This window comes from Micromesistius poutassou (assembly GCF_964030765.1).
Source record: "Micromesistius poutassou genome assembly, chromosome: 8".
NCBI classification, from domain to species: Eukaryota; Metazoa; Chordata; class Actinopteri; order Gadiformes; family Gadidae; genus Micromesistius; species Micromesistius poutassou.
The window spans coordinates 12314712-12338242 of NC_140278.1; the positions used below are offsets into that span (position 1 = coordinate 12314712).

Here is a 23531-nt window from a genome sequence, read left to right on the forward strand (position 1 = left end):
CTGAATCAGGTCGATAGACTTGCGTCGCTGGCCTGTTTATGTACTGTGGATTTACTGCGAAGGAGTCCTGGTTCTGAAGGCACCATGAAAGAGACGGTTTAGGAAGCGTTCTTTTGCACTCTTTCGTCTACACGCCTGGCTGTCGGATTGTCAGGTGTATTACAGTTATCGTTCTTGTTGCTACGAGGAATTTGGATATGTTATCTTTGATATTGTCCTGAATGCTTGCTGTAGCCACCTTCTCTGTGGTAATTTAATAACAATAAATGTAGTTATTTTTATAACCAACAGATGGAGCACATTTGGTGTTGGGAGAACTCAGAGGTAGTACTCAAAACAAATTGACTATGCAGGCTTTCTAGAATTAAATGTAGGGTCTAATTTATTTGTGAAAGCCAGAAATATTGTATTCTAGTTATTGGTTGATCTAATTTTGTCATGCATTTCTTTACTTACAGACACACAAACACTGGCACAGCTTTGTGCTGAAGTGAACGGCTCGACTTCTTTGCATCAAAACACATTTCAATGTGTACAACATGAATTCCTTCCATGAATTCCCTATTCCTGTTTTATCTTGACCTGTGCCTAAATAAATAGAACATTCCAGTGTTTCCACTTCCCCGTATGCATTAAGTTCTGTTTAAGTGATTTTTGACGGTTTCCTATTCACCCCTTACATTTTATATTGTTTAATAATAGCTCCTTCACCCTCAGACTCCTAATATTTTCTCTTATATTGGACCTGCCAGAGCGGCGAGTGAAACTCCTAATCATTACAATATTATTATTATAGATGTAAGATGGGTGTTATTATCTTGGGTGCTATAAACGCCTGCATTTGATGGCTATTCAATATCCTAGCAACAACTGAAAATGGGTTGGTTTCCTTTCCTTATTTTGCCATGAAGCATGTTCTCTGTTCGCGCTCTCTCTCTCTCTCTCTCTCTCTCTCTCTCTCTCTCTCTCTCTCTCTCTCTCTCTCTCTCTCTCTCTCGACTCTTTCTACCTCTTTTGCTCTCTCTGGGCTCTCTCTCTCTCTCCCTTTATTAAAGTACATTATCAACAACGAACTTTAATCTATGTTACTATGAAAATATATTTACATTTATTGGTTTAACAACAGTTGTATATTATGCCACCACTGATCTGATTCGTGCTATGAGTAAGGATTATTTAAGGAGTATTTGTGAAGCAAAACTAAATGGGTCAACCACTAGGGGCAAAAAAGTTGTGTTTTGGAATGGATAGTTCCTGTTTTGGAATGTGTTGGAGTAACAACTTATACGCTGCTGGGTTGGTTTACGCGTGTTGCGGTGCATGGATGTGCTGTATATGCTGTGCGTACAGTATATACGTATACGTTGGCCTTAGGTTAGTTTTAGCTCAGGGGTATAAGTATGAATTACATTATGTCGTTCGGTGGCAGAGCAGTGCGGGACGCGATCACGCACAGAATCTGGACAGTGCAAGAAGGTGTCAAAGAAGGATCGACTAATGAACCTTTAGGGTATAGCGACAGCTTCATCTGCAAAACAGGTAAGACAACCTGGGGTTCACGACGACCCTTTTACATAAACTTGTCTATACGTTTGGTGTCTAGTGGCAGTCATTACCGTTTCCTGTAGTTAAGTGAGCATAACACAATTGACTGGGAACACGTTTAAGTTTCCGATCTGCAACTTCAGAACCAAAAGTCACGTGAATTGCAAATGTGTGTAGGCCTACAATGTACAATTTGTCACAGGCATGAAACCAGGCATGGTATGCATGGCCGATTTCTACTTAAATGTGTCTAAACGCATTTACAAAACATTCCCTGGCATGAATGTTGTTGTACGCTGAGGGAAGAGCATGTATATGACCGTTATTCCGGTCTACCGTACACTATATCCGGTCGCTTATGTCCTCTGAGCAATGTACGCCAGTTCATAATTCCTGGAGCAAGAAGAATAAGAACATGACAGGTGTAAAAGCGACAAGGACAATAAATATGTAGTCGAACAATTTGACGGCGCAATATCCGTAACAGGTAACGAAAGCGGATATCACTTTATAAGAAGTCCCTACCTTGTCTCTCGCCTCTTAACCCATGTAACTGAGAGTCCCGCCCCCTCCCTCGTCGATAACGCAACCCGTCCCAACGCAACCCGTCCCAACGCCTGGGAACTAGGTTAGTGTTGTGAAGGGCAGGGATAACCTTTAACATCGGCCACCATTGCATGTCCAAACAAGTGATCAGAAACATTAAATAAGCCTCCTTGCAAATAAGGGATCATTATCTGATTTGTTCTATTTCCTTTGTATTTTTTCTCTGGAATTCTGCTCTTTGCTCAAAGTCTCATATTGTTGTACAGGCATTTTGAAAAAAATAAATAACCCATAGCTTTTGTTTTCCTTTTTCCCCAACCTCTTGCTTGTCTGTTGAACAGAAAAACACAGAATGTTGCAATAGCAGCACATTTTTTGCCCTGCCCTGTTCATCTCTGTTAGGCTAAAGGCCTGTGTGTGTTTTTGAGGGCTCACAAAGCAAAGGCTGACTGAGAGAGTTCCGTGGCATGTGGGTTAATTGTTGGATCTAATTAGGACAAAGATTAATAAGATGCAATGCTCTGTTTCCCTGGAAACACCACGGATGGCAGTCGGGTTCATTAGCACTCGCAGTACTGCTCTCTCCCCTGCAACCACAGGGTGGACGGAGGGGGGGCTTGTGTAAATAGTTAGTCAACAGTCACATCTTGAGTTCCGAAGGAAGGTTTGTGGAGGTCAGGAAAGAATTGTGGGGGAAAAAAACAATGGGGATTGGGATTGTCTGGCCTGTTTTGCCTCTGGGAGCTGGTGGTATGAGGGAGGCAGATACATGGATAGGTGAGAAATAATAAAATATGAGGGAATTATTGCAAAAGTAAATCAACAAAAGTTGGTGGAGATAGGGTACCCAGTCACTGTCATCTGACCCAGGCGACTCAACATCAGCACACAAGTAACAACATTAAAAGTAGCATGTACATACTGGTAGGCCACATCTTGAATCGGTGCATCCGTAATTGACAAGGCTTCAGGAAACTGGTGTCTTTGACTCCTTTGAATTGCTGACATTTCCTGTCAGTTAATGGATAACCGATTACATATTGTAATCGCAGGCAAATGTCACTGAACAGGCATTTGGTTCCAGTGTTGGAAGGCATTTTGATGACACTGTTAATGCATCAACCTGAGAATGCAAATGCAAACATGGCAGATGAGTGTATCCATATTTATATTTATATAAATCCATTTTATTCATATAATTAAGTTTTTTTATTGAATATTTAAAACCCGCCGGCATTGATAATCATTGTATGGATTTTCGTTCCATCTAAAATTAAATGTCCTAGTACAAAATATGTACTAAAACATATCGTAGCACTAACAAGTGTGTAAACAGGATAGGAGACATGATAGTGCACACGGTGACTTATCCAGCAGCATGGCCGTGCAACCTAAATACCCAGGGTGTTGCTGATTCAGCTTTGCACACACACACATGCAGGCGCGCGCACTCGAGGTGAATGTGTTCCTGTCAGCTGTACTGATGAGGGAGGTTCGATCACTGTCTCGTTATACAATCTGATTATAGACTAATTACTTGTCAAAATAGGTTGAATACACCCCCTGGCTCTCTCTCTCTTACCATTAGGCATAGATGTTCGACAATGTTGAAATAGCTGTAATTCTTGCGGTTAAATTGTCATCATAGATATAATGGGAGTTGCATTTGGGAAACATTTGTAATCATGTGGGGACTTTTCAGCGTAATTTAGTATTCTGGTCTGTTATCACACTTTACAGACATGATAGACCTAAATCAAATCAGGTGTAGCCTACATGTAGGACATCAGTGAGATTGTAGAATAACTGTCAGAGCAAGTTCCTTTATTTTCATTTAGTCATTCATCATTTAGTATTTTTTTTGTGTGTGTGTGAAACAACCTTTTTGAAACAGTGCACACACACACACACACACACACACACACACACACACACACACACACACACACACACACACACACACACACACACAAACACCTTTTTATTTATTTTTTGATGCTATGTCAATGACCTGTATTTTAAAACCGTCTCAACTCATGCCCACAAAAGCAAACCAGTATGAAAACCAATCCTTTACTTACTTAACTCGTATGGGACTTTTCAACTTAATTTATTTTCACCAGCTCCATTTATATGGCATGTATCTTACTTCTTTCTTTGCCCTTGCTGTCTGGAAAGGGATGAGGACTTGCCACTAAAGCTGTCATATCTGCGGGATAAATTAGCTGGGTGTTGTGACTAAACAGAGGCATAAGGTCCATCATATTGTCACATGGTCTCCTCTGGGATCCCTGCAGATTGATCTGAGGAGAGGTGGAGCTCTGTGGGCTGCTCTTTCTGCCTGATAGGTGAGGCGTCTCTGTCTGTTAGAAGGTGGGGTGCACTGTTTTCATGACTCCGTCCTCAAAGTGCTCCTAAAGTTGAGTAACTACGGCCATGGCCACAGTTTGTTTGAAGTCGTGTACTCCTGCACTGACTCAGTTATTTGAGTCGATTGTTCTAGGTTTTTCTAATTTACTAAGCTTTTTTTTTCATATGGACCGAACATATTGAAAATTCGAAACTTGGGCTGCGACAGTCTTTTGGCCTCAATAAAAGTGATGGTAATGCAAAGTTTGTGTTTCTCATTATCTCATCACTTCTGCATTCCATTGATCAGTTCTGTAACCGGAGAGGTAAGAGTAGCTGCAGAGTCGGAGTGGGGGAGGTGGGATGTTTCCAACAGGTGATGCTACCAGGCTGTAACCAACAACTGGCCGCCTGGTCCACACATGCTGTTCCCTGTTCCGCTCTCTTCTCCTCTTCCTCATTAGGCCTGGCCAAATTAGGAAATGTTGCTGTAAAGGCCAGTCATATCATTCTGCAGACAAACGCAAGCGCATATTTCCATGTCATTGGCATTTATCTAGAGACTTGGCCGATAACCCTTACAGCCAAATGATTGGTCACTGGAGCGGTATGCAGGCTGTTTGCTGCACCACCAGGGCAGTGCAGTTGGTATGGATCGATACAGTCGAGTAATCTGTGTGTTACTCGCGGCTGATACAAAAGTGTTCCTGCTCCATATTGAAGTCATTGATTTTGAATAGATTTAAAAAAACAAGAAAAAAACAACTGACCTTTAAGGCACTAGTACAGACAGGATGATTTTCAGTGAATGGATCATCATTGGGCAGGGTTATATTGTACAGTGTAAAACATTGGAAACATGACATGTGTTGTTGTTTAATTAAATGTATAAAACATGTTAAATAACACAAGAAATCGTCACATAGAATGTATCCATTTAACGATACAATACAATAGAAACAATTGACTGCTCCCCGCTGGTCCACAACCATTTAAAAGAACTGCATTTTTTCCATAATCATCTATGCTATAATTTATGGTAATAATAAAATGATTCATGTTACCAATTTCATTTACAGTGCGTTGTGTTTAAAGATACTAAATGTTACTGAGCTGTAGACAGACTCATATTGAGATTCATATTCATTCAGAGATGTTCCCTAACCAGATGAAGGGACAACATGGACTGCTTCCTATCAGGTTCCTTCTGTGCTTAATTATTATTAACAAAACAGTGCACACACACTAATTCGGTTTGCTTACAACTACGTGCGTGAGAGAGGGAGAGAGAGATAGAGATAGAGAGATGTACCCGGAAATACTCACTTGTGCAAACTTGTGTGATTTTATGCACATAGTCTGGCCCATGATGGTTTAGCAGCATAATATAGAGATTGTGGGTTTGTTTTCAGGAAGCTGGCTGTCATGCAGGGTCTTCCTATGCTTTAGGTGACAGCTCCAGCCTCCCATGTGTATTCATGACATTAGAAAAGGGCTCGTACTACTTGCCAGCCTGGCAGTTAGGAGCCATAGGTGTATGTTCTCTTGACACAGCACACTGTGCAGTGTAAGCACTTCCTCTCTCTCTCTCTCTCTCTCTCTCTCTCTCTCTCTCTCTCTCTCTCTCTCTCTCTCTCTCTCTCTCTCTCTCTCTCTCTCTCTCTCTCTCTCTCTCTCTCTCTCTCTCTCTCTCTCTCTCGTGACTTTGATTTCCCTTAGTGTATGAACCACATTGACACACCTTCCCCTACGGTTTTCTTGACTGTTAAGTAATGTAATCCATGTACAAGTTGCATTGCTAATGGGGCTGAAGCGAGGATAGTACTTTGTGTGTCTTGCTCGTTGGCTGTCAACAGTCTTGTACAGTGTATCCTGGTGAGTGGATTACCTTGGTTTCAAAACGCATCCTCTGCGTACAGAAAACACACCATGTTAGGATGAATTCTGTTTTGATTAGGCATTTATTCTGGGGAAATTGGCCACTCTATTTCTTCCTCGCAACCTTTTGCATCTCTCACCAGATATGACAAATGCCGGATCAGGAGAGTATATGTGAATAAGTGATGTATTAATTGTCTGGTAATTGACTCATTACCAGACGGCCTCCTGTCCCCCACCTATAAGTGTTTAGCTCGTTCTGCAGTATACCTGTTTGACTCGGGTGTATATCAAAATGTGTGTGTGTGTTTGTGTGTGGAGGGTTTCTAAAAATATCTACAGGGATTTTATGGACGATGGGAAGGCTGCAGAAAGCTAGGCGAGGGGAAATTGGCTGCTTTTGTTGTGTGTTGTAGTGGTCCATGAGGGAATAGTAGTCATATACTTGGAAAAAAATGCCTCCCCCCCCATCCACATGACTTTAACTGGCATCAGTTTGTCATGGCTGTTAACAGACAGAGGGCATGATATTTTTAGCAGCCATGAGTGGAATCTGAATGATTCATAGGCAACAGATTCTGTTGATACAGAAGGCAGTTTCCAGAACGCCATGAATTAACATGAACTACCTCGCCTCTGAAGCTATACTCTGATGAAGGACTGGGTAGTGTCTCCATGGGATGTCCAAGGTCACCTTGAACACACAGATGTGATTTTGACAGACAATAACAGACACAGGCATTTTAACGCCACTCGGCCGATGGGCAGCATGTTATGGCCTCACAAAAAGCCGTCCACAGATCTATACATAGGCCCTCATGCAAGCTGTTTTTCTGCTTTTTGTTTGTAAGATGGAAAGAGGAAGAGAGACTACCAGCCAGCGGCCCAAGCTGCACTAATCTCCAGTCAAGCCAATGTTCAGTCCGATGTGAGCACATGTCCTGCTCTGTTGCCCATCCTCCACTGGGTCCCTGCACTCCAAACAAACCCTTTTCAGAAGAGCGAAGATGAGGCAATCAGACATTAAAGTCGACCATTCTTACCATTCGCCATCGGACAAAGTTAGCACACACACACAGCCTCTGACCATGGGGCAATAAATGACTCATTGTCTGCAGGTTGCTCTCTGTATTTCTCTCAGGACCTGGTTTCACAACGATGCTTTTAACAAGACTGCAGGGCTTTGTAGCCCAGAGTACATGCATTCGAGGAACTTGTCACCACCACCACGGGTAATGGCCGCACATCCAGATACAACTGGCTAACATCCATCCCACGACTCCCACCACACATCATGCATTGGGGGTTGGGGTAAGGGTTACTTTGGCAGGGAACAGGCCTTGTGACTGCCGTGCACGACTGTTGACGTCTTCAGTCAGCTGTGAGCTTCGCTTTGTTCTCCCGTCACACACACCCAGTAGGACAGCATGGCGGTTCACAAACAATCCAGTGTTTGCACTGTGTTGTGATTATTCAAGCTGCTAATAAGGCCAAATGTAATGGTGTGGGAAGTGGCAACACTCGGATAGCTTGTTGGGTAGTAACTCATTTTTATTTTGCTCTGCCATCCATTAGATGATCTATTGACCTTGGTGAACCCCTGCAACAGGTTGTTTCATAATAGACCCCTTTTCTGTCACTACAAAATAAAGTTTTTTTGTGGGCGGGGCTTAGGTTGGAGGCAGAAGAACCTCTGAGCACATAGTGCACACTGGCTAGTGTTTTTGGCTAGGTTTTATTTATAACGCTTATCTGAGTATGTTCAGCAATGAAACTCCAAAGCCTGGTTGTTTTTCTTAGACAGCCTCTTTTGCAAATGTATTGGCAAGCTTTTTGGTTCATATAAATACAAACAAATGATTATATCTTAACATATCTTATATCTCCACCTCTCCTCAGATTAAGTGTTTTGTAAACATTAACTTGACTACATAATTGTTATAATATCTTTGGGATAGTCTCTGGGTTATGGTAATTTTCTAAGAGAGGATCTATCACCTGTTATTCCTAGTTCCCCAATTTCTGATTTAGTGGACATAACAGTGAGTGGCATGAAAAACCTTAGTCCCATATCCACACCTACAACAGACAGTTCTATTTCTGCACGATGACATAGTTTGGATAGTAGGTGTAGCCAACTATTCGTATTTCCCCCCAGTGGTTGCTTTGTTTTCCCTCTAGCTAACAGTGTGACGTTATCATGGGTTTTATTTGAAAAGTCACAGGATTCCTTTTGTTTTGTTTGTGTGCTCTCAACACTTCCCTAACACGTCTTTGAAACAGGCTTATCTTAACTTTTCATTTAGCATCTAGCCTAATGTATAATGGGGGAAGTTAATGATTTAAAGAAAAAATATATTTTTATGAGCTTTGTTTAGCACTGTAGAGGATGCAATGGAATGAGTCCAGATCTTTTTCAAGACACTCCTGTGCTGGACTTGGTGTTATTAAAAACTCCTTCTAATGTTGCCCTATACAGTGAGATTCACCTGGAGCAATCAGCCTTAGCACAAATACAACACCCCTGCAGCTGCTAATGTATTTCTGGGGCTCGACCCTCTCACTCAGTACTTTTTTGGCAATCTGGGCCACATGACATTTTATCTTGTGGTTGGTTCCTTGTGCAGCCTGCTTGGAATTGTGAAATATCTTATGAATAATGGAAAAAAGCTAATACTGAGGTTATGTTTTTAATTTAGACTAGTTGACATTAACAATGAGGTCAATGAGGAGACCGTCAACATAAAACAATTACTGCACTACCTTGTGACTTTACAACTGCAATATAATCCTTTCCACATCCACCCACAATATTAATTTCCATTTACTGTGACTTCAGATGGCTATGGCTCGTTCGTAACTACTAATCAACTGCCAGTCGCAGTTGACATTGAGAATGATTGGAGGAGATCTGGGAAATTGTTTTTTAAACTAGTGTTGAAGGCTTAAACTGTAAACATCTGTAAGATAATTAAGCCCCTTGAAAAATTCTGATAATGATGATTTGTTTTTATTTACTTGAAATCTATACATAGAATCAAAGGTATACAGATGTGTATCAATCCCATATGCCGTGCCTTCGCCTTGCTGTGGGTCATCAGAGATTCTAATCATATACCCCTTGACCAAAACCCGTCTGGGGTGTACCTCAGTACCGCTCACTGGGGTCATGCTTTAAGACAATGCTGAATCCCAGTGTGTGCTACTCTATGCATCGTCTGGCCCAACACAGAAAAGCTGCAAAGAAACATGCTTGATTTGAAGTTGAACCCGAACGTAAAACATTTGACCTGAGCATCTCCATTCTTTGCTCATTGTTGTGCTCCTATCCATCGTGCTTGCTTAGAAAAACACCGCCATCTGATCCAAGGTTTTCCACTGGCTTTAATCTTTTTTTTTTTTTTTAGGACTGAAAGATTGCCGTTTCTCTTACAGATTGATGTTTCTACCTGAAGCTGGCCCTATCTCCCCCCACCCCTCCCTCTCCCTTGCGCTAACACTTAGTACCGAGCCCCAGAAATAGCACTCTGGGAGTATGACTCATTTTTATAAGCTAGCTGAGACGCCCGATGACAAAGGCAGCAGTAAAGAGAATGCTCAGTTTTCTCAGGCGGCCAGGAAAACAGTAAAAGGTGTTAAGCTGGACGCGTATGCAGCAGCGAATTATGTGTTTTGGTAATCTCTTTCCACCTTAACCCTCAGTGGAAGCCAAGTGAGCCATCTCTGAACCTTGTCTGGGGCTCTCCTATACCCAGCATGCATCTAGGCATTCCCTAACAACCTTCTGCCCTTGCTGTGTGTGCCCGGCTCACACAGCAAGTTCTTCACCCTCCATCTCTAGATCTCCAGAGCCTTCCCATCAGCCTGTCTTCGTTCTCCTGGCTTTTTTCCTTTTTTCTCTCTTTTCATCTTCTGTCTTTCTTCCATCCTTCATCTCCTTGCTTTCATCCCCATACCTCTGTCCTCTCTGACCCAACCCCCTACCTTTTAACACGCACACACCAGCCCAGCCACAATTCTTTCACATTTTCCTTTATCTACCCCCCAGATCTTTCGTCTACTATCCCACCATCCTTCACCCTACCCTCCCCCATGCCTTTTTCCACACACAAAAACAGTTTATTTGCTTCCCGGGCTGATATCCACTGTTGGTGATCTACATCTAAGCCTCACCCACGGCTTGCACCCCAACCATCCACCGCCCCCACCTTCAACGCGATTGATATAACGATGGATGGCTTCATGGGATTGATCCAATAATCTTTTGTTGGGGGACATCTGTTACCGGTCTGGTAACAGAGCTTTTAGTGAAGCCAGGATAGATGGTTTTATGATTCGATGGATATATCTTTAATTGTAGTGTTTTATCCTAGTACCAGAATCCACCAATGTCTAACCAGTTTCACCATTATGTTCTGATCCAGCATGTTGTCTAAACAGGCAAACTGCACCAAACAACCCTGCCGGGGAAACTTAACAAGTGGCTTGTTTGGAAATACTAAATCAAATGTATTTCTGTGTTACACTGTTTCATTAATGCTCTTGTTTGTCTGATGCCTGAAACCTTCTTCACCTCTTCTTCCAGTATCTTAATAATAAATCCTGCCTTTTTCTTACTTGATCGGCCATCTATGTCCCCTTCAGTACATCTCCCCCCCCCCCCATCCTATCCCTCCATCTTCCCAACAGTCACCTGTCTTTGTCTTTCTTTCTCGCCCTCTCTTCTCTCTGGGTCTCCGTCTCTCTCTCTCGCTCTCTCTCGCTCCCCTTACGTCTTTCTCTCGCTCTGTCTCTCTTTATTTTTCTCTCTGGCTCTTGTGCTCTCTCTCTCTCGCGCTCCCTGTCTCCGTCTCTCTCTCTCTCTCTCTCTCTCCATCTCGATCCCTATGTGTTGGAGGTCGCCTTACTCAAGAGGCAACTGGGAGGAGACAATATGAACAGTGCTCACTGCCTGTAATTGCGCTGTGTGGTGTATGTGAGAGAGCGCGAAAGGGAGGGAGAGAGGGATAAAGCTCGAGTCAAGGAGGAAGACGGCACCAGTGTGAGAGAGAGAGAGGCAGAGCTTGCGATAGACAGAATGAGTGAGCGAGCGGGCGAGTGAGTGAGATAGCACAAGAGAGCCTGCATCGCAGAGAGCAGAAGGAGAGAAACACAGACACAGTGAGAGCGAGATAGGCAGAACGCAAGCTAGAGAGGGAGAGCGAGAGAGAGAGCGAGCGAGAGAGTGTGGTCTCCGGCTGGCTGGCTCACAGGCTCACTGTTGACGAATGAGCTGTCCACCCGTGGGTCTGGCAAACAGCGGCTGGTGACAAGCTGGGGGACTACGAACATGAATGTAATGCGCACCTTGCCTCGCTTGCTTTCAGATACCGGACAGAAGAAGACCCCTGAGAAGAAGGATGGAAGGCGCATGTCTTTCCAGAGACCCAAAGGGACCATCGAATATGCTGTGAGTAACGCAGCACAAGCAAACCGTCCTTGGGTTTGTTTTGGAGCCGTGTTCTTGGTGGTGTTGTTGTTGTTATTTTTCCGCTGTCCTTTTTTGCGGTCGTCCTCTCTCTTTTAATGCTACTGTGTCTGTGTGTTTGTATGTATGTGTGTGCGTGCGTGCGTGCGTGCGTGCGTGTGTGTGTGTGTGTGTCTGTGTGTATGTGTGTGTGTGCCTTAGCCTGATAAGCTTCCAGCACATCGTAGACATAGCGAATGACGGTGTGTGTTGTGCTTGTGGTGGCACTCTGCCTGCCAATGCTCGGTGCCTTAGTACTCAGAGCATTTCAGTATATTGCCGGTGTAACACGTGTGCGTCTTTTGGCAAGTGTTTACATAAATGGGGATGCGGCTTCCGTGCACGGGCACACAGGCTGATCAGCAACAGCAGCAGTGAGAGAGAGGAAGAGAAAGAGAGAGAGAAAGACGGAGAGGAACACAGAGATAGAGAGAGGAGCCCATGCTGTCAAACGATGGAGGACTTAGTCTGTTTCAAAAAGCATGCTCTTCACCACGTCGCAAGGGATTGTGCATTGCCGTTTTCCTGATGCATAGAGAATGTGAGGTGTCACTGCTTTTGCATTCTGTGTGCATCCACTCGTGCGGGAGGGAGCAGAGGAACTGCTTCTCCTGCCGGGAGCCGTATTTGTTTTGTTTCTGTTCCCGTCTCCATCAGCGAGCATTCCACCACTGAGCCCGCTGCTCTCAAACATGACCTTCCAACTGCACAGTCATTTCTATTGATTTAGTTTGTTGTGTAGGATTGGGGTGGGGGGGGTTGTTTGGTTGAGAGGGATGGCAAAGCGAACAGAGAAAGCGATGGAAGGTGGAGGAAGCTCAGATTTCTGGCCGCGGACTGAAAATGGAGCCGTCTCCCGCTCGCCTCGGTGTGTTCTTGAAATGACCCTGAGATCCAGCTGCAGCAGACGGCCAGCTGCCGTCTCCGTGGCTACAGTGGAGGGGCTACATGGCTCGGGCTTGAGCTCTGACCCTCTGCGCTTGTGTGTGTCTGTGTGTGCGTTTCTGGGGGCAGTAATAGGGAGCAGAAACGTAAGGGAGCAAGGACAGATAATTTGGAAGGGGTAAGGGAGGGGGGAGTTGCAGAGCCAGGGAAAGGTGGGGTAGAGTGTCAGTGGTGATGATTTCTAAATCATATGACCTGTTCATGACCAGAATTTCACATTTAATTTCTTAATTTTTTTTGTATCTTATTTTTCTTCACTTCGTTTTAGTATGTAAGCGATCCACTGAATGCAACTCTGTTGTCTCTGGACTTCTTCTGTGTCGTCTTCCCTTCCCCAGTCACAACAACTGTATACCAACACCTGCAAACACAACAACATCAACAACACCCTATTCCCTGCCTGTGCTGGCTCCAGCAGCATGATTGACAGGTCGCTCGTCCCCCTCCCCTACTGACACCATGACAGCAGGAGATCTGTCAGGGGCTAGAACACTTTGTCACTGCTTCGACGTCCTTCTAGAAAAACAAGGGGAAGCGGCTGGATGAGAGAGTGTGTGTGTGTGTGTGTGTGTGTGTGTGTGTGTGTGTGTGTGTGTGTGTGTGTGTGTGTGTGTGTGTGTGTGTGTGTGTGTGTGTGTGTGTGTGTGTGTGTGTGTGTGTGTGTGTGATGGAAGGCATGGAGATTACCCAGGAAAAAAACTGATTTCTATCAGAAAGCGCTCACAGCCATCTCACCCTTGCCTGTTTGGTATCTGTCCCTGGGCTTCTTCTATCTTTAGCCCCCACTGCAATCCTGCTCCACACACTAGCCATCGTTCTCCTGGTGCCGGTCACCATGGGGTTGAACATGTTGATGGACGACCAGGGCTCTACCCAACAATGGCGTCCGCACGCTAACCCTAACACCGTGGGAAGGGTGACCGTCTATAGCCGGACCCTCACTTCCATCTGCGTAGGCTTAGAGTTAGCCAGAGAGAGTGGGAGAGAGGGGGCCAGGGGAGGGATGGAGGAAGCGGAAGAGGAAGGCATGGTAGACAATGTTCAGATTATTGAGAGCGACATTATCATAAAGTCATCCGCAACTCGTGTAAGGGGTTGGGGGTGGGGAGGAGGCATTGCAGAGAAATGTTTCCTCATTCTAATTCCTTACTGATCCAGTTGCCCAATGGCAGACTTCATTTTAATTAAAAATAATAATGAATAACCCACACATTCTTTATTTTTTTTCTGGCAACCATTATGTTCCTCAGAATGAACATATATCCATAAATGCTGTTAAAACCTGCCTTTTACAGCCATCCACAAGCCCAGGGATTGGCCAGCACACCTGGAAATAACATACTAAAATAGTCTCAACTCCCTAGGCTGAAGCTGCGCTAAATTGGCAGACCAAAAACACACAGAACCCAAATCAGGCTATGCAGCAGAAGCTAGCTCCGTTAGCTTGTTTACCAGAGAATAAGCCTTTACCATCCTAGAAAAGACCAGACAGAGCATCTCCAGATGAAATGAGCCTTCAACAGTGCTACTGTTGTGTTAGCACTCAGCAGCCCCACAGGGGGCACCTTCACTTGTAGCCAAATGGGGGCCAAAGGGTACACGTTGAACGCTATTCATTATTATGTTTATCCTCTACGCACCATTGCTAACCTTGCCATCACGTGGAGCTTAATCGAGGCGGCCGAAAACTCATTGACTTGCATTAACCGACACTAAATGCCAAATTTTCCCCGTATCCAAGCTCGAGTTTCCACAGGCTTAAAGGTGACTGGAATCGTCCGTTGGGTACATATGCTTCTCCTTTCCTTTTAGAATGTGTCTAGGAATACAGATTATGACATATTGACAGGTTCAATCAAAACAGCCTCTGCTTTTTGCTGCCCAATCGCTGTTGCAATCACAGTTGCAGCTCCCAACTCCCAATACTAATCCTATAGCCGCAAAGGAAAGCGTTTGGCAACAACAACAGAAGCAGGGCCTACTGCATGTTATGGTGAGGCTGCTCGCCAGACAGTTTGACTAAGAGGAGACACAGTGGGCAGGAGGTGCGACCATCAGATGAGTCATACACACACCGCACACAAAGGTGTGCATGCACGTACACCACGAGACGGGTGGAGCAGCATCAATTGGAGCCCCATCAACATCCTCACAAGCCGCCAGTTTTTATTGCATTATCCACTGCTCGGAGGGAGATGGAGATGCAGATGGGGGCGGTGGGGGTTTATGCGTATGTGTCTGTTCTAAAGACCCTCCTCGGAACACGATTCTAAGGAAGAGGAATAATGGAGGACTGAAAGAGCATGATGTGTTTGGTGTGCGAGAAATGCCCCTCAAAAAATCCTAGAAAACACAGTCCAAATGTCAGCGGGTACTCGTTCCAATTTTCTTAGCTCAAAGAAATTTCAGATTTTCACAAAACCACTCTTTTGAGGTAAACACACCACAGCAGCTATGAATTTTGGTTGTGTTGGGAACATCAAGTGTGAATAACATCCGAGATCAGAGCCATTTGCTATTACCTTCCAGTCACAATTACAGTGCTGGCTGTTTCCCCTTTGACGCAGGCCGTCCGCATGCAGGCGGTCGCTGCCCCAAGCGGTGGTCAGGTGGAACAGGAAGGAATGCGTACACATTAAACTCGCTTTCTGGTGTAGACATAGATCCTAGCCGTAGCCCATAGCAAAGCACTTTTTAATCTTGTGTTGAATGTTATTTTATACAAACAAATATTGTATAGTACCAATGTGGACATTAGCCATTAGTTGTCAATGCATGGCGGTTTGCCAGGCAGACATAAACATTGCCCCACTTGCTCTGTGTCCCTGTGAGACAACATGATGTGACTTAGCTGCCCTCCCCAGCCCGCCACCCCAACATAGTAATGGATCCAAAATTAGGTCTCCCAATGATCGACCAGAGTGCAGTTGCACACAGTACGCATGCCATTAGGGAAGTAACGATGAGGTTGCCATAGCAACTGTAACGCTAAAGCCAGGCTTCTCCCTTCATTATAAACTGCCGGGGCGATGGCTGCTCTGATGGAGCATCATGGATGATTAAAACATTTTCTGGAGAATAATTCCCAGTTTGGTGATTTACTCAATTAATTGTGTTGATTATGGCTTGCCTTTGATGGGTTTATTGTTTGTTTATGGCTTTTTATTTCTGTATTTATTGTTTGCATGTTCTGGCTTTTGTTTTATTGTAGTTTAATTTCTTCTGTGTTTAAAATAAACGAAACGATTTTAAATGGACACAAACCCAGTGAGGTATGAATACATGGTCTAGTCAGTGGAAAACTTCATTACTATACTACTACTATATATATCATTTGTTTACCTTCACGTGTCAATTGGGTAATTGTTAATTGAACTGTCTGTAACAAAACTGGTAAGGCGATAGAATTTGGGTCGCGTCTGACTCCCGATTGCCTCTTGAAGCAGCGTATCATCATATCAGCATATTGTCTTTTTCTTCTGAGAACCCAGAGGGAGCGAGAAAGTGGCCAATTGTACATCCTTGTGTGATCAATACGCTGTCCCCAGGTACCGTGGGCCAGAGTAATGTCACAATATCTCTATCAGCCGGCCTCACAATGGCTGCCTCACTTCCCCACCACCTCCTTGAAGAGACCTGTTGTTGTTGTTGTCGTCGACAAACAGGAAGCGCCTTTAATTATTTATCCAGGGTTGCAGTTCGAAATTATGTATGATTGATCCTTGGTAAAACAATACAGGGCTTCTCTTGACATTAGGGGGCCATGACCCTTAAGGTTGTAATGGATCATTCTTCCATCCCTCTTTCCCTCCCCTCGTCCACATCGGTCAATGAGTCAATAAGGAGGTCCGTATCATACGGCCTAGTTTTCTACGGGTTGGCAGTTTTCTAGTCAATTGAGTTAGCGATCTATCTTGTCAATAGCAGCACTTCTAATCGAGAACCCTGCAAGGCTCCTCTCAATGTTTCCCTGATGACGTTTTGTAGTATGTAGGACCACCAAGCATTTGCAGAAGACTGAATCATGACGACCTTGAACAGTAATAGTACCTAGCATACTGTTATTGTATTTTATGGAACACATGACGATGACAATTTTGATTCAGTGGAAACCCCAAGGCTGCACTTCCGATAGGCTAATTATCTTCTGGTTCCGGTAGTTATTTCCATTCCATCCACCACCCTTAACTCTTCCCGTAGTAAGGGTTTCAAGGAGCTGCAGCCAATCCTAACATGCACTAGATGTACGGCAGATCTTAAAGGACAATTAAGTGACTCCAATTAGCACAGAATCATAATGAAAGTATTTTCTATTTTAGAAAATTTGACCTTGGTATTGATATTTTATTAATATGTTAAAAACCATGAAAACCATTACTGTTTGATTGTGCCATGAATTTATTGCATGTTGAATTTAAGAGCTCCATAAAAGTTGGAGAGAACTCTCCCAGTCAGCAGCTTACTATTCAGATGAATTGCAAAGTCCTTTGTCAGACTGGTCTGTCAGAAATGACTTGTCACCTTCTTCTGTCGATAAAGCCCCAACCTCACCTTGTCAACCGAATAGAAACATAAGTAGGGAGGATATCGATGATGGATATACAGATAACCCTAACCCTAACCCTAAGAACAACAAAACATACAATTAACCAGGGCTAAAGTTCCACAAAGCGGGACATATTTTAAATTATACAAGGTTCAATGTACTTGGACCACGGTCCAACCAAGTATTTGTCCAACCACCAGACTGCATAAGTCATTGCAAAACCTGAACCGGACATTGAAAACCTGGATGAAAGGAAGGTAAGACATCTGTTCCAAAGCATAATACTGACCTCATTTATTCTCATCTGTTCAAGTGTTTGAATTGTTTAGATCTAATACATTTTGCTTTGGTTTAGGATGTTTTTTTGTGTTGACCTTTTCAATCCTACTGAATCTCACTGAGGATACCAAGTTTAAGGTCGTTGAAATGTACTGCTATTGGACAGTCCCGCTGATATAGCCCTTTTTGTGCCTTCTTTTTGTTTTCATTCGCTGTTTTAGGGGGTGGGAGCTCCCCACATAGCCAGGCCACAGGAGAACAAATTGATATTATTTATTTGAAATCTTTTCCCAGTATGTGGATGACGGCGACTGATCATCACTTGATCATGTTGGTACATTGTGCACATCCTCCACATTTGAAGCAGCCCTCAGGAGGTGGGCGTAGATGGAATTGTGTGATTCCCTTCTTGGGCTTTCTGTTTGCATGTACTTTATTTGTCCGTCTTATTTCGTACAATATTATGTGGTTGTTGTTTGGTCGATGTTCGACTTGAAAATAGCTCACTGTTTACATTAGAGCTGTAGTGTTTCAGGAGAATCAATACGCTGTGTGTCATGCTGACCCGGTTGTCACCATTCTCGTGAGGTTTCTGATGTTGTTGTTCCCCGACCTAATTAAAGACGTCATTAAATGTTTTAAATCTGCCTCACGGTGTTTTAAACTTGCAGTGATGCTGTGCATAAAGCAGTGCTTGTCCCGGTTAGCCACATATTCACTCAGCAGGGCGCAGTTCAGTAATTAGATGCTTTGTGCAGTTTTTTTCCCTGCACTCACGTGTACGAACATGAGCGTAATCAATGTAAGGTATTGGATAAGCTATAGAAAAATATATAATGGGATCCGTAACCCGTTAGGCCACCATAACATTACATTTTGGTGCAGTGAGGTTGTGTTGTTTTGAATAAAGAGAACAGTCTTGCCTTTTGTGTCATTTTTTTTACTGCGGTGTAGGGGAAACAATTCGGAAGTCTCTCTCAACTAATGTATTGGAGGGTATTTGTGGAGTATGCAGTTGGATACCATTGGCTAAACAGCAGAGCACCAGTGTCTCAATGTTGGCATAATGAACATTGATGGGAGTCTGAGAACTGCCAGGTGCATAACAGGGAACACAGTTTCCCTGTACTTTCCTATCTGCTGGAATTCTATGGGCATCATCCTTGGGCCATTTTCAAGTAATTTGTTTCAGACTTGATTATCAAACAAATGCATCTTCAAGGATTAACTTTTACATGAAGCATTATAGCACGTTGTTAGGATTCCCATTAAAAGGTCTAAAAGCCAATCAATAATGATATTCAATAGACATTTGTTCTATATAAGTATACCAGAACAAATGTAAGGATATAATTCATTAGGAATGAATAATCAGATATTGTTTACCTCATATCTAAGAAGTTTGAGTTATGAAATACCATAGCCTAGAGTTATTGTTGTATACTAATTATTTGTTGTAACATAACAGAACACATTTTGTTTTCTTAAGGTTTTGTTTTCACTACTCTTTTTATGCTGTGCCTTCATAGTGCATGCATGTATCTGTGGCATTTTTTAATTCGTCATCAGCCCACTCCCCACCCCAAAATACACACTGTGGTGCTGTGTCAATAGAGCCGGACCCTGTCCTTTGGCAGAAAAATAACAAAAAAAAACACTATATATATATATATATATATATATATATATATATATACCGTTTTATGTCATGTTTGTTTATACATATAATTAATCGATTCATGCTAGTGTGTCTGTTACTCCTGGTCCATGGGATCATATATCAGTCCTTAGTGAGTTTATTAGATTTGTCTTCATGGCTGAGCAGCATGTTAGGATATCATGGCGCTTTTATTCATAGAGGAATTGTGTTTTGATGTGATTTGGTTTTGAAAAATGATGCAATTAGCATTTAATCAAGCCGGCCTATTTAATCAGCCTGCAAATGTAGTTGAAGGCAGAAGGCTGTTGTGTAATGGACTTCAGACGAGTGTTTTGGAATCCGCTAGAAAATCACAAAACTAGCGAGTGAGATTTAGTTTGTGTGTGGGTGCGTGTTTACACACGTATACATATGTCTTTATTTATTTTTTTATTATTTGTATGTTGTATATTATCTTTTTTTTATGAAGCCATGCTTACACAGCATTTTTTCAAATTGTATTCCTTTGACAGCAATATTTCTTTCCAGACACTAGACCTTTGTCTGGCTTAACCAAACGGGCCTTGTTCCCGGAGACTATGTTGGTTAATCTCACCTTGCCCCTTGGAGGCTGCAGCTCCTCCAGAATACTGCATCAGGCTTTGTTTTGGTTGGCTCCTTGGGTCATCTTCACCATGCAACTTTCAACATCTAAGCATGTGATACGTTTTGAGGAAAAAGAAAAGTTTTTACCAACTGGACCATTTGTTCATATACTCAAAGGTATATAAAGGGTCCAGTTAGTACACACTTTTCTCTTTTTCCTCAAAACTGATTACGGGCTGGAACCAGTGGTTCCAGAAAACTTAAACCTTCAGGCTATGAGTATTATGAACAAAAACAACCTGAAATTTTGTTTGTCATTAAGCACTTGTAAATATTTAGTTAGTTCCTCTGTCTGTCATGTGAAAATATATTCTGACCCTGTCCTGTAGTGTGTGTGTGTGTGTGTATATAAACATTCCTCTGTGTCTTTGTGAGAAGAAACACTTAGTCAAATGTACAGGGCTCCATGGGATATCCCATGACTGCTCCATTCAATTTCCCTCTCTCCGTCTCCTTGTCCCTCATTATTAACGGCTAAGTGTCAGCACATATGCTAAAGTCATCCCCTCCCCATCTGACATATTTGTAACACACAAATTGTTTTTGACAAATCCTGATATCTTTATTAGGAAGGTTAAAAAAAAAAAAAGATTTGACAGAAATTATGCTTTTGTGACGGCAGTTCATGAATACTTTCACCTTTTGTACAGCATAAAGCGACATAGACACGCTGCGCTCTGTATGCTTACTGGGAGAGATGTGGGATAACATACGTGGCAACAGTGTAACATCTGTGCATGAGGAAGTGCTCCACCTGATGACACACACACACACACACACACTTACACTTACACTTACACTTACATCTATCACCTAACAAACAACATAACTATGTCGGTTCTTCTTTGTGTGGTCTACGCAATGGAAATGAAATTTACATTTCATTTGACTTGCTTCTGTATCTTCTGTTTCTTGGTGAGATTTTGTTACATTATATAACAACGCTGACATTACAATCTGAGCTCTTTTCTCACAGCATTGCACTCGGAGGAAGGTGGGGTGGGGAGGACGGCAGCTAGTCATCTCTGTTGAACTTTATCTGAAAAACACTGCTTTTTAATGGAAGAACCCATCACAACCCTGCAGTTCTTATGGAAGAACCCATCACAACCCTGCAGTTCTTATGGAAGAACCCATCACAACCCTGCAGTTCTTAACGGCAGGCGTGTCTTTCACCCGCTTCTTCTATCCTCCCATGCAGCCTGCAACCCCAACTCACCCCTTTCTCTCTCGTTTTGTGGTCCAGGTGGAATCCCGGGACACGCTGAACAGCATAGCGCTCAAGTTCGACAGCACGCCCAATGAGCTGGTGCAGCTCAACAAGCTGTTCTCCAGGGCCGTGGTGCCTGGCCAGGTGTGGACCCGGGTCGTGCACCCCCACCACCACTCACCCACCGACATACAGTACACAACCATGCAAGCACACATTCATGGGGAACTAACCATGCCTTGAATGCCCACAGGGTACCTGGGGCTAGGTCTCCATGCACACAATCATAACTTTGGGGCTATTACGTGGTTCAAAATAAAATGTTGTGCAATTTAGATGTGGTCGACGGACGGACATGTTGTCCTGTAGTCTTATTCAATACACTGTAGTTAAGAAGATATACTTCTCTTACAACTGTCTTACAGCTCCAGTTGGCCATGTTATATGCAGTATTTATGTACAGTTTTTTGCAGTTTTCTCAGCTAGTTTCTGCTAGCTATTTCTAACAGGAAACTATTTTTAGTGAAGTACTCTCTTTAGGAGATGATGATGATGTTGTTTCAACTAGGAGGGGTTTCTTTCATTTCGATTTAGCTTAAAATGCCTGTTGGTCTGACTGACTTGGAAGCTAACCTGCTTTAAGTCTGCTAAAACCAGTGCCGCATGCACATGTCTTGATAGATCTCGCACTGTTGAGCAACAGCCATATTTTAGAATTGCGAAACGGCAGGCATCCAACATAATATTTTCCTAGGAAATTTCTTGGCCCTCTGAAAGAAAATGTAGATGGTGACTAGCCACTCTGAAGCCTAGCTCTCTGACTCTCTCTGGGCTTGGGGAAGGACAGACAAAGGCAACTTGAGCTGTGTCCAAACATTGAGCGGCTGGAGAGCACTTACCAAGCCATCAGCCGTCTTCTGGTTTTCATGGCTGGGACTTGAGTGAGCTGCACTCTGCACTCCTGCACAACCACAGCCACTGATTTATCCACCTTACTGATGCACTCACAATCACAATTTGTATATATATATATATTAAGGCTGTCAAAGTTAACGCGTTATTAACGAGTTAACGCAACATGCTTTTAACGGCACTAATTATTTTAACGCACGATTAACGCTGTGACATTTGAACCTCGGGCCACTCCGTAGCTCGGGAAATCAGGAAGCAATGCACACGAGGTCGATGCCGCCAACAAACTAACCCCGTGAGCAGTAATGGATAAAGGCAGTTGCCAAATGTGTGGCTACAGCGTACAGGCCAATAAGTATTGTGGAGGACGACGGTCTGTGTGAAATAATACGCATTGCATCCAATCACTGGAAATACGATACGACTGGAAATACGAAAGACGATAATATTTCGAAATACAAAATAACTTGATATTAATTTGGTCTGTTAAAAAAGAGAAGAGATGGAGGCTGATATTTAGTTTATTTGGTCTGTTAAAGAAGGAGAGAGGAGATGGAGGTTGGGTTGTTCAGCCTCTGCTGAATATAACAGAACAGCTGTTTATAGGCTATAGGCTGACTGCACTATCATTCGAGTCATGTTCTGTAACACTGTTTCATGGACACTTTATTTATTTATTTTAAATTATTAAGTTATTTTGTGCATCCCCCTGTTTGTTTTGAATTTGATGCAAATTGCAATGCAATGCATTGAGGGGCATTGTTTTGTGTTAAATGGCTGCTTAAACAAAAATGGGGATGAATAGATAGACAAATGTGAAGTTCAACACACTACTGTGTTAGTAAACATTACTATGCAGTTTGCATATGTTAGTTACTTGAACTGAGAGTATTTCTCATTGTAGCAATAAATAAACATGCTTTTTTTGCATAAAGCAAGCATTTGTCTATTCTCATGTTGAAAAGAGTATTACATCATAGATCATAGTTAATCATGATTAATCGAATAAAATATTTGAATCGATTGACAGCCCTAATATATATTAGTGCTGTCTGTGAAACGTGTTATTAAGGGCGTTAACGCAAACCCAATTTAACAGCGTTAATTTTTTAAACTCCGAATAATATGGCCAAAAAATAAAATATGGCAACATTGTTTTAAAAAAAAACATTTGCACAAAGCAAGCCGATCCACTTTTCCATGTTGAAGAGTATTAAAATGAGAAAAAATAATGGGACAAAAAGAAATCAAGGGACATTTAGCATAGATAAAAATGTGTGATTAATTGCGAGTTAACTATGACATTAATGCAATTAATCGCGATTAAATATTTTAATCGTTTGACAGCACTATATATATATATATATGTATGTATGTATGTATGTATGTATGTATGTATGTATGTATGTATGTATGTATGTATGTATGTATGTATGTATGTATGTATGTATGTATGTATGTATGTATGTATGTATGTATGTATGTGTGTGTGTGTGTGTGTGTGTGTGTG

General features: G+C 42.8%; 1 protein-coding gene across 4 annotated transcripts in view; it reads left to right on the forward strand.

The window, feature by feature from the left end:
* Positions 1 to 1262: 1262 nt before the first annotated feature.
* Positions 1263 to 23531, forward strand: part of oxr1a (oxidation resistance 1a) — a gene marked incomplete at its 3' end in the record, with an annotated part of 48562 nt that continues 26293 nt past the window's right edge. For all 4 annotated transcript variants that reach the window (XM_084471710.1, XM_084471713.1, XM_084471711.1 and 1 more), the window contains exons 1-3: positions 1263 to 1539; positions 11685 to 11767; positions 21146 to 21253. In XM_084471710.1, coding sequence (XP_084327836.1) covers positions 1401 to 1539; positions 11685 to 11767; positions 21146 to 21253 — 330 coding nt within the window. In that variant the 5' untranslated portion in view covers positions 1263 to 1400. The remainder of the gene's footprint in view (positions 1540 to 11684; positions 11768 to 21145; positions 21254 to 23531) is intronic.